General features: G+C 43.6%; 1 protein-coding gene across 1 annotated transcript in view; it reads right to left on the reverse strand.

Moving 5' to 3' along the window:
• wwp1 (WW domain containing E3 ubiquitin protein ligase 1) overlaps nucleotides 1-14,714 on the reverse strand; it is a 116,551-nt gene that overhangs the window by 20,908 nt on the left and 80,929 nt on the right. The window contains 1 exon segment of the mRNA XM_080752146.1: nucleotides 9,061-9,235. Coding sequence (XP_080608272.1) covers nucleotides 9,061-9,235 — 175 coding nt within the window.

Raw genomic sequence — 14,714 nt, forward strand, 5'->3', positions numbered from 1 at the left:
AAATGGCTTCCAACTCGGGAAACTCGGGCTGTGGCAGCCTGGGAGTACTGCAATAACTCGTGAAACTCGTGCCTTGGCAGTCAATGAGTTAAGACCCACCAGGAAACACACACCAATCAGGTTAGAAATAAACAATTTATTTTTAATTGAAAAGTGCGCTCCTCTGAGTGCTATTTCACGGAATTCACGGCGACAGGTCCAACGGTGCAGGAGAAAAATAGGAGCAAAGCAATATCTACATCATCAGACCTGCTTGCTGTGACTGAATTATATTTGAAGACAATTTTAAGAGCTGTTGACCCTTGTTGAACATGACAACAGGGCCTCATCGGAGCTGAAATGACCTCTCTGTGTGCACATTATGTGACGTGAAGGGCAATGAAGGCTGCCTGCAGCTGCAGTCCGGTGGGGAAAGAAACCGGGTGCTCCAATGACACAGAAGGGTTCACATTGGGTAAAATGGTCAGAGAGTGGCTCTGCTTTGGAAAGAAATGTAGAGCAGATCACTGTGGGAGATGATTGCCAACCTACGGTACATAGTGACTATAAAGTGTCTTTGGAAATCTGACAATTTACCTCAGCTTGCTGATAGTCTGGGAGTGTACTAAAGGAAATGTTGCATTTTATAGAAAAAAATTACTGTTGTTGCTGACTCAGCCTCTGGCTAGGGTGGCTCAAGGTAGGGTAGTCGTCACCACAGGTGTTTGTAAGAACACGCAGAGAAAGTCTTTGGCCTTTAGACAGTTTTATTGAAGATTAGGGTGGGGGTAGACATGTGGTCTAAAAGGGAACAAGCACAAAATAGCAAATAACATGAGTGCTTGATACACAAAATCCACAATCAAATTAAAGAGCAACATACAGAAATACCTTTAACTAATTTTACTATGTAGGCTGCTGGCAAAATATTGTGTAAAACATGCGTATTGTGTAAAACATGCATGAGTGAGACAGCAAGACTCAGACTCTATTTTACAGCCGCTCCTACTTTCGCTATGTGAAAGTACATCTTGTAGAGGCTATGGACATTTGGTAGGGGGTGCGGAGTCATGGTCGCTCTCAGGGATCGCTGGGAGCTTGATCAGGCGGGCCACTGCTTGGTGGTAGACTTTGTCTTGGATGTCTGCTGAACGAATGTGACCATCGATGCTGATGTGGACGTCTTTCACCTTGCCTACTGGCCAGCGAACTCTGGGAAGTTGATGGTCGATGATCATGACCACGGTCATGATCACTTCTGGCTAGGCTGAAGAGTGGGGAGGTACCTCTTTATGAACTGGCTCCAAAACTGGTCCGCCAGTACTTGGCTATGTCGCCATCTTCTTCGGCTCAGGATTTCTGACTCAGGATAGACCACCTGAGGTAATGATGAGTCAGGCCGCCCCATCAGAAGGTAGTTGTGGGCCATCTTGGGCACCTTAGGTTTTGCTCTCCAGTTCTGGCACTCTGGGCACAGCCGCTGGTGTTTACGTACTGCTTCCCGGCCCCTCAGGATCCAGAAGCGTCGTCGGATCTCAGCAAAGACCCTCTTTGGGCCGGGGTGACACAGCTTGACATCATACTGCTTTACTAGAAGTGGTGTAACTGGATGCTTAGAGTCCAGGACTATAGGGTGCTGTACTTCATTGCTGAGGCCTTCCGCTCGACGAGGTCGACCCCCAACATGGATGAGTCCTGTGCTGGGGTCATACTCTGGAGACAGCATAATTAGGCGACTGCTTGGGGAAATGGACTTGCCTGCCTTGAGGGCCTGGTACTCCTCCTCAAAAATGTCCATCTGTGCTTGTTGCAGTATGTTGGTTTCTGCTTTCTGGTAGTCCAAGGCAGTGAGATTGGATGTTTGGACGGCCGCCTTGTCTCCAGATCTGCAGGTGGCTTCCACCAAGGACTCAAAGGTTGAGTGCTGAGTGACGTCGACCATGAGGGGAACTGTTTTAGTCAGTCCACAGTGTTTCTGTGATAGGCGACACAGGCCATGCTTCTGGGCCTGAGTATAGGGACTGTGGGCCCTGACCCCATCTGTTAGGATGGGATAACTCTGCGAGGCTCTTGCCACGTGTCACATCATCGGCAGGATTGTTGGCAGTATCTATGTACCTCCAGGTTTGGCCATCTGTGAGTTCCTGGATCTCCACTACTTGTGTCCCCTTTCCCAGTCAGCGCTCTGTGCTCCGAAGACAGGCCATCACTGCCTCTTTGGGGGCCTGTAACTTTGGCATTTCCTTAACTAGTTCAGTGCCAAACGACTTTCAGATCAACTATCTCACTATGGACTTCCCTGCCAAACGACTTAAATCGACTTTTACTTTTTTTTTTTTTTTTTGGACCCCATTAAATCTAGTAAACATGATTTCAATCGCGATTTTGTATGTTCCACCCCACATACAACCCCATCTTTCATAGAGGGCAGCCATCTTTGCTTACATAACATGTAAAACATAATGGCTATTTTCTCAAGAATGCCAGAACGGATTTCCAATCTGATTTTTTTGTTTGAAAGCTGTGAACAGCCTGCACAAACATGGTGCATGATCTGTGCATGGGCGTGCCGTGCATGATCTGTGCACTATAAATTACATGGAAGTCTATGGAGATTTATGGCAATATGAGCCAAAAAGCCCATATTTAATTGGCAGGGAGCGAGTTAATGCGCAGGAGCGGTGTGGCATATCTCAGAGTTTCCTCAACATCCACACTTATAGTTTTCTCCTCCAACATGTCGGCTGCCTCGTGATCTTGTCGTGAGGTGAGCGAAGGACTGCAGGGTTTTGAGCGTTTGACTGAGAGCAAGGTAGCTCAGCCATGACTGGCGAGGAGGGGTTCTCCGTTGGTCTCTCAGTAGCTCTGAAATGGAACGCCTTTTGGTGTACGTCGGGGCTCGGCTGTATCCCCACTGATTTCAGGGAAGGGGCCCGAGGTGATGAGTGTCGGGAGGACGCTCTGGAGGAGGCCATGGAGGCCGGGGCTGAGGACCTTAACAGGACTTGCTCGAGAAGCTCTGTCTGGCGTCTTGCTGTCTCACTCTGAAGTCTAGCCGTCTCAACTATTTGCAGCATGAGGCTACTGGGTGGACTTGACTGATCTTGATAGTGTGTCGTTGATGCATGGCTGCTTGATGGACTTACTACACGCCTGGGTGAAGGTCGAGCTGATCTGGTTCCGTAATCGACGACAAAGTCTTTGAAATGGGCAGGCATTTGGGTTGCTCTGCGACTGGGGGTCCTTGGGGGATGGGTGGTTGGGTGTGCTGAACCGGTAGGACTGTTCTCTGTATTTTCCATGGCAACGACTCTATTCCGGCACTCGAAGGACCATTTGTTGCTGACTCAGCCTCTGGCTAGGGTGGCTCAAAGTAGGGTAGTCGTCACCACAGGTGCTTGTAAGAACACACAGAGAAAGTCTTTGGCCTTTAGCCAGTTTTATTGAAGATTAGGGTGCACGTGGGGGTAGACATGTGGTCTAAAAGAGAACAAGCACAAAATAGCATATAACATGAATGCTTGATACGCTAGTAAGACACCTCAGGGTGACTTGTGACCTCAGGGTGACGCGCCGATTCTTGGCCATCTGGCCAAGCACAGCGTTTCTCTGACGATTCTAGTTGTTGTCATTCTGGGGGGAGTTTGTTCATGTTTTTGTGAGGGTATCAACCCTAGGAGATACGGGGAGAACATGCAAACTCCACACAGAAAGGCCCTATCGCCAACCCCACCTAGGGTGTGGGCGCTGATGATGCGGAGGGAGGAACACGCCGCCCATATATGTCCTTAATATTGATAACATAATATTCTTAATAATTTCCTTAATATTGACAATATAGGAATCTCCATATATGGGCATAAAACGTACGTAAGAAAATGAGAATGTTAGGGTACCCCCTCATGCCCATATATGTAGATCCACAGGCATCAAATCAAGGCCCTAACTCACCAAGCTACGAGATTTCTCTTATGTTATGTCAAAACATGCCCATATATGGACATTACCAAATATGGGCATTCCCATATATGTCCTTAATATTGAAAACATAATATCCTTAACTAGAAGAAGTGCTCTTCCGAGCACAGGTCTCCACCAGCCACGCGTCCTGGTATAATAGGCCAATGTAAAAAGGGTGTTCTTCACCAATCTTAGGCCTTTCATGGCGCCACCACAAGGCTGATTTGAACATTTTGTAGTGTTATTTCTTCCTTGGCCTTTTGCGAATGTGCGTGCAGAATTTCATTACAATTGCACGCAGTGTTTGATTTGAGGCATTTTGTTTTTAACGGATCAATCCTGCAAAGTTTGGAGGCCAATCTTAGCCAATCAGGATGGAATATTTAATACAGGACAGATCCGTCTTGATCATATGACTGTAGAGATACTGTGTACTGATTTGTGTTCATTTTGAGTAAAATCTGAAGGAGTAATATCCGAAAATGTGTCTTACATAAGTCGGCCTCCAGGTGGCGCTATAAAAGGCTGATGTGAAAAATGCAAGGAAAGGGTTTTTCCTTTGCCTATAGGGAGTGCGCTTACAAAGTTTGAAACTGATCGGTGGAGTTATAGGTAAAACCACAAATTGCCACCATTAGGCTGATTTCAAAATTTTGAAGTGGCATTTCTTCCTCATCCTAGTGGGAACGTGTGTGCACGATTTCATGTTAATTGCACTCTGCGTTCGTGATTTGAGGCATTTTGTCCAAAACGGACCAATCTTACAAACTTTGAAAGCCAATCTCAGCCAATCAGGATGGAATATGGACAATCAGAGATATCCATGTCGATCACATGACTGTAGAGATACTGTCTACCGATTTGCGTGATTTTTGGACAAAATCTGTAGGAGTACTGGCCAAAAGGTAGTTTTGCACAAATTGGCCTCATGGTGGCGCTAGAACAGGGCCATTTGAAAAATGTGGGGCAGAGGTTCTGAATTGGCATCCAGGGAGTGTGTGTGCTCATTTTGGCAGCGTCCGGGCCAACGGCGCCGGAGATTAGCTGGTAACAAACTCGGAGGACGGACGGACTTACGCACGGACGGAAGCACGCACGGACAGGGGTGAAAACATACTCTCCCCCTGCCTCCGGCTGGTGGAGACAATAATGTCCTTAATATTGACAATCTCCATATATGGGCATAAAACGTATTTTAATTAGTAATGCCAAGCAGGGCCTTGGTGAGTTAGGGCCTTGGTTTTAAGCCTGTGGATCTCCATATATGGGCCATATGGTACCCTAACATCCTAATTTTCTACCTGGGATTTATGACATCAGAAATCTCCATGTATGGACATAAAAGGTTTTTTCTTTTTCTGGGAATGACCATATATTCCCAGAAAAAAGGAATTGGACTTTTATACCCCGAGAAATCTCGTAGCTTGTCTGTCTGACTGTCAGTACAGGAAGTGATGTCATGTGACATCCTTGTTATGCCCATACATGAGTCATTCTGTACCACATCACCGTGACTCACTGACATCACACTGACATCACTTCCTGTACAGCCGGACAGACAGACAGACAGACAGACAGTCAGACAGACAGACAAGCGACAAGGTTTTTCAGGGTGTAATTGCATTTATTATAATTGCAAACAAAATCCACAATCAAATTAAAGAGCAACATACATAAATACCTTTAACTCATTTTACTATGTAGGCTGCTGGCAAAATATTGTGTAAAACATGCTCCACGCATTATTTCTGAGAATAGGGGCTGTCATATGGTGGAGCACAATGTAAACTAATAAGAACTCACACTGCTGAATTGTACAACATGTGGATAACATCAAAGAACATTCCAGAAATCAATAGGTTGCAAATCTCTTCTTGTATTACTGTTCTGCTGCCCTTGACGATCCTCACCGCCATTAAAACCGGTTACTACACGACGCCATTGACAGCGCTCACCGTCAATCTTACTGTATTTACAGTAAATGTATTAATACTTACAGTATGTAGCTCCGGTCGCGGCCGCATCGGTAATGTCCGCGATTTGTTTAAAACGCACGTTGTGCGTGCACGCGAAGTGAAGCTCCTCCATGTTAAGTCAATGGAGAGGCCCATAAAGAGACTTCATTTACTCCAAATAAGACTTTATATCCCATAGCACAGCTCCAAACAACAACAACAAGACAAGCCTTGCGGCCGCCATGACACACTGTCACATGACACATGTCATGTGACTAGATGACGTAATCGTTGATGTCATTCAGCAGTCCGTGTGTGTACACACATTCCAGGCATGCCTTACACAATAACAGCGTGTGCTAATGGGCGGATCTGCGTGGCGTCAACGAAAAGTTAACCCTTCATACCCTGCAGCACTAATTGTGTTAATAGCTAAGGCATATAAAGTACATCACTGTAGCTTATACATTCTCAACTGAACAACATAGAATGCACTTACTTTTAGTTCAGTAACGCACACAAGTACCCCACTGAGATAGAAAGTGGAACAAACTAAATAATCAAGAACAAAGGGGAGTTTTTCTATCAAAAGGACAGGATGTCTGTATTTACTGGGTGAGGAACGTTTTACCAGTCTCTTCCTGTTTCCTGTGAATTTGCGGGATCTCGCGGTAACATCTCGCGAGATCGCGGCATCTCGCGGGATCTTGGTGAAGGTTCATAGACTAATTTTACAACTGTAGCGTACTGTAGCTACTCGGCCTGTCCAGACTTTATGTGGCATTTGCTAGCTAAGCTCAGTGACAACATTTGGGAATGCGAGAGAAGTGCAAAATAATTGCTTTTCTTGTATTTGCCCATTTGAAATCCCTCTGGTTTCACTGAAACAAAAATATATACTATATTTTTGGTAAGTATGTAGTTTTCTCGCGGTGACCACAAAGTGCCTACAATCTCCATTAACAAACACACACACACACACACACACACACACACACACACACACACACACACACACACACACACACACACACACACACACACACACACACACACACACACACACACACACACACACACACACACACAGGAAAGGTAGAGGGTTCATGATGTTATGATGGGGTTATTTCTTTTCGTCTTGGCCGACCTGCTGCCACAGCCAACAAAAGGTCCAAACCACATAACAGCAGTGTCCCTGGTAGGTTTGATTCCTTGATACTTTTTGTACTCTTTATCTTTTTTGGTCAAATTTGATGGGCGTAAACTTTTTTATGCATACATATTGTTTGCTTTTTGACTAGCTACTGAACAGCCTCACCCTGAAATGGATATTTTATCCCTTATTTTGTAAACAGGCTCTTTTAGACAGGGCAAACAGTATAACGACCTGATTACCGGGTGTGCCAAACTTTTCTCAGTTGATTCTTATGTATTTTTTTTTAATTATGCACAATACAACAATATACTTTGCAGAAATGGATTCTACGTCAAAAAATACATAAGAATCAACTGAGAAAAGTTTGGTAAACCCTTTTATACATTTTTTATAGGGTTTTTCCTTTTCTTTCTGCCCATGTGTCAAATTACTTGACACATGAGTTGAAATGACAGGACAAACCTAACACGTCCAGTGCCGATCCCGAACAAGTTCGGCTTTTTTTTCGGCAAGAGACAATCTTTTTTTTGCTATTTTACTTACCCTGAGCTGCTTGTAAAGACGTTGGTGGTCCTGGCTCGTCCTACGCTTTCCAAGGAGCCGGTCTATGTGCTCCAACGATTTATTCCATTGAAAATGGCCAGATGCCAAGTTTACAGCCCCCCAATTTTTACTGAATCTATGCTGTCGGCGGCGCGACGTTTCACGGGGTGCCGATCCCAAACTAGTTCGGCTTTTTATATAAAATGAAATAAATAATCGGAGGCCTCACCGAAGCCTGGGGCTAAATTTTCATCCAGGCCGCTGGCCGCGATCTGTTTACATCGGCCCGCGAGAGCGTCGCGCCGCCGAATCCAATGCATTATCACATCTTTGAAGCTCATTTTCTCTGAACTGTGTTCTTATGGAAGCGGACAAGGTTTATTTACGGCTAAATAGACGAAAATCGGGCTTCTAACATGAGTGATAGTCTATGGCTAACTTGTAGCTCTTTTCATCCGGGTCTTTTTCATGACACGCACGAACGTGAACACGCGGGTAACTGCTACGTGGGTCCCCGTATGTTACAGCGGTGGTCTATGGGAGTGACTCTGGCACTTTGGCGCCCTCAAGTGGCCTTGGCACGCATCGTGTTAAAAATCCATTTCTGCAATATACATTTTTGTATTGTGCGTAATTAATTAGTTAATTAGCATATTTGACACATGGGCGGAAATAACAGAAAAACCCTATAATAATTTGATAAAAGGGTGTACCAACATTTTCTCAGTTAATCCTTATGTATTTTTTCCTGTAGAATCCATTTCCGCTATGTACATTTTTGTATTGTGCATATTTAATGCAATAATTTGCATATTTGACACATGGGCATTAATAATTGTATAATAATTATGCGTATGGATAATTTGGCAGTATACATACAAAATTATGTCTTTAGGCCACAAAATATTTACATTTGATCAAAATGGGTGGAGTCGGGGGTGAAGCGAAGGCCGCTTCACTTGGATTTTTCACTTAGAAATACAACAATGTGCGAACACAGCAGCAAGATTTGTGAACTGTTGCGAAAAAAGAAGGTTAGAGAATGGAATACAACCACCCTAAGGACTACAAACCACTGAGGGGCATCTAGACCTACTGCACATACAGTATAAGATCTGCTACCTTTAAACACGTTTTAAATTTGAAGCCTTTTTTTATTTTCCTTCATTTGTATGCCATTGAAATTGTATCGAGAAAAAAAATAAATGCTGATATTTAGTTTATTAGTGTGTTAGTTTACACAATGCTGTACCCCCTCCAACTGTATATATGTTCCCCATTTTCAACAGTTTTTTTTATTGTTTTGAAACTTGCTTTGGCAATGTAAACATATGTTTTCTCATGCCAATAAAGCTCCTTTGAATTGAATTGAATTGAATGTAATCGTGCCGCTCGAAATATCCAGGTTTGAACGCAGTGTAAGGGGTGAAGACGAGAGGGGGTGGGAGCAGCTCTTTCCCCACTTACAGAGTAGAGGCATCTCTGGTTGAACTGGTGCATGGCCCCCTGCAGCTGACTCCGCTGGCTCTGCCACGCCTCGAAGTTGCGGACCGACTCCATGGTGGGCCTCTGCCACGTGGTGGTCCGCGTGTTGTGGTCCACGTAGTAGATCCTGCCCCGGTCGTCCACACGCCGCTCCCATCTGGACACAGCAGAGAGAGAGAGAGAGAGAGAGAGAGAGACGGAAAGGAATGACAAAGAGAGAGCGCATCATCAGTAGGGGTAACGATACATTTTAACAACGATACGATACGCATCACGATACATTGTTGACGATACGATACATGGACAACATTGGTTTATTCATGGCAATGCGATTCGATTCAATGATTAAAAATTGATATAGTAACTATTTAGCAAATAAATTAAATCTGTGTGAAACGTGTCAATAGTGCAGGTTTTAAGGAAAATAATCTATTATTATGGATATAAATAAGTAAACACTGATTCTCTAGCAAATACATGGACATTATATTTCATCACATATGGACAAACCCACACCTTGAAGTGAACACAGAGATTACACACATGTATCGATAGACCAAGAGTAGCTATATGGAATGGAAAAGTAATTAGACCCCTCTTTCATTTTCCTTCTTAAAATAGCTAAATACAAGCCACAAATACTTAGTTTCCATACAATCGATTATTTGCACTGCAAACGATTAAATACCGAATATCTGCATTGTAAAACGATACCAATACGATACAAAGCCAAACGGTACGATATTTTGCTTTTGCATTGCATTGCTTTTGCATTGGCTACAGTGTTTACACAACACTGTAGCCAATGAACTGCCGCTATATGGTTCGGTCGGTCGTGTCAGCTGTGCTGCTTTTGGTCAAACCACAACCTCAACCCATCAATTCTCACATGGCCCTCTTCTAGCGCCAACATGAGGCCGATTCTTGCAAAACACATTTTGGCTCGTACAGATTTTGCCCTAAAATCACGCAAATAGGGACACAGTATCTCTACACTCATGTCATCACCATGGATCTGTCCCATATAGCGCCACCATCAGGCCGAAACATTTTTGGACACTGCTCCGACAGATTTTGCCCTAAAATGACGCAAATGGGTACACAGTATGTCTACACTCATGTCATCACCATGGACCTGTCCCATATAGCGCCACCATCAGGACGATTTTTTCAAACACATTTTTGGACACTGCTCCTACAGATTTCTCCCTAAAATCATGCAAATCTGTAGGTACACTTTGGCCCTCATTTATCAACGTGGTGCAGATAAAAATGTGGGTGTACACCGAAATTTAGGCAAGTCTCGACATTTATCATTTCAACGTGACTTTGACGTTGGCGTAGGGTAGGATCAAAACTCACGTCAGGTTCTGAGGTGGTGTAGGATTCATCTTACACCACTTTGTTCCATTGTAGACATGCGGAGCAGCATTGTCTAACTATCTGACTCATGTATCCACTCCAAAATGTATATTTAAAACACTAATAAATAATCCCTGTGAAAATATAACATAGGCTACACACGCAGATTTTATTTCCAAGTTACAATGACAAGCAATTAAAATCTAGCGATATGGAAGCAATCTAACACAAGTGCTTTAACAGTCATTCAGATAAAATTGCCGATCTGGCTCAGAGGTCTGGTCAGGATACGACCGCTTATGCGAGACTCGAGCATTTTGATCGAGGGGTCGGAAGCGGAGCGACGCGGCGCTGCTTCTTTTCGTGGACCGTGAGTTATCCAACAATTATACAAGTGTGTCCTATATGGAGTTATGTATTTACACATGGGAAGCCAAGGTTTCTAACATGTCTAGCTGTTGCTGCTGCCGGCGTTCACTTACGCTTTAATTTTGAAGAGCCTCGGAAGCTTCGTGCGTGTGCACGTGAGTGTCCACTGACGATTGAGGAGGATAATCCATTTGTTTACAAACGCTCGCGAAACTAAAATCCAAACCGGGGCCGACCATCGCGGTAAAGTGTTGCCGTGAAAACAGGCAACACATCGCATGCACGGCAGCCCGTGGTTTATGGGGTTTCTTTTTTTTACCACTCAAACGCGCACTGCGCCGTCACCGATATTGGGTTAAATTAATATATTCCATTCGTGACAATGACTGGTGTGGTGTCACTCATGTAGGCTGCAAGCTTACTATACAAAATAAATGGTAATAATGGTTCCACAGTGAACCAAAATGCTGCTGGGCTTGGTGGTGTATGCGTGCGTGCGTGCATGTGTGCAGACTGGACATGGGAGTGAACTTGAAGCGTGTGGAGTAAACCCTCTTCTATTGGCTTTCCTTTCGTTGTTAGGTCCAGGGTTCCCACACATTTTTACCAATGAATTTCCAAAACTTTTCCAAAACTCTTCCAGAATATTTAATCCAATTTCCAGGACTGTATAATAGGCTGTATTGCATGGCTGGTATCGTTCGGTTTCGTTCCCGCCCCATGGGCACTACATACATTTTGCTTCATTAGAAAGATCTATTGATAGTAAGTAAGAAACAAAAAGTTCTCCACGTGTCACTTGCACAATCTTTGTCACCAGCCAGAAATGTATTTAATGGGAATAACAAAAAACGAAAATCTTGTGCTTCTGTTTTTGCTTGTAAAATTTGATATATTGATTTTGGCAACACAAAATATTTCTCAAATGTCATAAATACATCTACCTAACATCTGAAACAAGTATTGGTGCCTTAGTACGGGGCGGCATAGCTCAGGGGTAGAGAAACTGGTATTAGAGCACGAAGGGTATAAATCCCGAAGGGTTCCCAGTTCGAATCCGGGCTCCCCCTGAGTTAATGTCGAAGGGTCCTTGGGCAAGACTCTGAACCCCTAATTGCCTCCGGTGAGTAGGTTGGTGCCTTGCATGGCTTCCTCCGCCACCGGTGTATGAATGTGTGTGTGAATGGGTGAATGTAATGCACAATCTATGTAAAGCGCTTTGGATTAAAAGCGCTATATGCACCATTTACCATTTAGTATACTCATATGCAAATTTAGATCATGTAATGTAGCAAATTTGTTGAAGGAAACGCTTCAATGTAAGTGATTGTAAGTGACTGTAATTTTGTTATAATGACAAGTAAACTTGGTGTCTATTTGGATTTCACAGCAAGAGAAACTCAATGGAATACTTATCTTCATGATTGGGTGTGTCTGGATCTTAATTTACATATTTCCAAGATGGACTCCACCCGCCACCCGAGAGCTTTACTATGACTTTTACAGTGACAGCTGGCTGTTACAGTATGACAAAAACAATATGAACACATTTGGTCAGTTTTACCTCTATCAAGAGTTGTGGGGATGATTGCAGAGAAAAATCTGAGAACACGTACATACAGCTAAATGTATCTTAAAGATGACATTTTTTATTCATCACATTGCTGTTTCTTGTCAGCAAGCAAAGACAGACAGAAGTCCAGGTCTCCTGAGCACTGGGAAGTTGGAGATTCTAGAGACTTCATCAGATGGCCTGGCTGAAGACCTTTTACTTGTGTGGCACCTACTGTAGGTAGAATAGCTTCCAACATCACAGTTGCTGAATGCTCCTCCAGATGCAGAAGCTGGTTTACCTGGCTTTTCAGCATTCTGTGTAAACTTTCACCCACAGGCTAGCATTATTGGCTACCTTCCACTCATTCCAGCATCGCCAACTGATCCTTCTGTCCTCAGAAAAGAGATGAAACGACTCTTCACTACATAAATACACCATTATCACTGGAGATCAGACAGCCCCAAGATGAGTTTGGCAATGTAGTCCTGTTGCTGGGAGGCTTCCACCAAGCTCACAACTACTGAACATGAAGGCTATTTGCAAGATTATCAGGGATGCATGGGCAGATTATCTGCTTGTTGCAGCAAGTCTTTGTCGAGAAGGAACTGTCAAGAAGATGTTTGTTGAAAAGACATAATACTACCAAACTTTACATGCCTTCAAAGTCCTGTTTGAAAAAGAGATAACTGGCAGAAGTTAGAAATGACGAGGCATCCAGAGATGGCAGTCCTAGGAGATCAGCTGCTGCTTTTCAGGAATCATTCAATGGGCAACCAACTGCAGTCCTCTGGGCAAACTTCCTGGATATGTCAGATATTCTCCAAAGGTTTATCTACTACGAGCGGGAAGGTGAATGGACAGGACATCTCTGTGAATCAGCAAGAATGCTACCCTACCTCACTTAAGTAGGCCACTACAAGTACGGGCAGCAATCTTTACCTTTGTATTTGCCTTAGATGAAGAAATTACCGGAAACAGCTTCAGATGCTACTGGAAAATACATATGTGTCCGAACACAGCTGAGGGCTAGTCATTGAAATTGTTTTCATTTTTTCATTTCATTTGAAAGCTGGGAATGGGTTGTGAAGATTGACCCAACAGTTTTGTAGATATGGCTTATAGAGTTATGCCATGCAGAAATACTAGATCTGAGAAATTCAGCCTTTTAGATGAAATGTAACCTGCAAAATGTGAGGTTTCTCTTCACATTAATTTAAAAAGGTCTTATTTACATGCAGAGTTAAGCTCTGGCGTTTAAGCGAAATGTAGCCTGATATTTATGAAATGCTTGTGTGGCTTTATCACATTTTAGGAAAAAAAAAAAAAAAAAAAGTAATTTCAGGGCTGGTCTAAAGCTGTGCTTTCCAAAATGACTGCCCCTCTATGCTGATGCCAAGTAAGCAAGCAGTCTGGATGGCATTACACTCAGCCCTGTCTCTGCAGAGCTCAAGTCTATGCTCCACCTCCACCCCTCCAACCCACACCATGTCAGCAGTGGACACTAACCCATCTACAGTGACCACATCATCCTTGCTCAACGTATCTACAGGACAGTGTGCTGATTCCACAGTCAAGTGTTTTGCATGTTGTTCACTATAGTTGAAGACAAGCAAACCTGTACAGTATGTCTGCAAGACTGTCTTGTACTAGTACTGGTTGGACTCCTACTATGCCAAAATGTCACAATGTCATAGATATTCTGAAGCAAACCTGTCGACTTTGAATTCAGTAATTGGATCTAATGATCAAAAACAAGAACATTATAAGATATAAAATCAACCACTGACACATTTTGTCCGTAGTACAGACATATTGATGACCCCTGGATGAACGTGATAGGGATGAGTAATATACGCACCATGTCAGCATGTAAAATTAGCTAAATACTTGTTTTATTTCAAGATTTGCTTATGCAATACATACATGTGGGAGGAAAAAGCTAACATTTGCTGTATTTTGTCACAGCACAGCCTTACGTTTACTTATGCTGCCAACATTTGTATGCGTTTTTGTTTTGGTTGGGGTGTAGACTCGCGTAGCCAGACAACTATTCCACAATCTCCGAATGCTATATGGAGTCGGGAACGGCAGCTCCCGAATGGCGAGTATCGGAAGTAGCCAGTGCTGCACTGAACTGTAGTCCCATTGGAAACAAAACAGAAACACAATCAGACAAAGTCATTCGAGCGGCCTATTCTTGTTATGGGTGTATAGTTTAAGAAAACGTTTGAAAACATCATGGAGGTAACACCAACAACACCAGAGAAAGACAAAATAACGCCCCCAGAAATATTGAAAGGAGACATAACGCTTCCAGTAGGACATGTTATTGCTGCTGCACCAAGGGAGC

Source organism: Nannobrachium achirus (assembly GCF_963921795.1).
Source record: "Nannobrachium achirus genome assembly, chromosome: 21".
Classification (NCBI taxonomy): Eukaryota; Metazoa; Chordata; class Actinopteri; order Myctophiformes; family Myctophidae; genus Nannobrachium; species Nannobrachium achirus.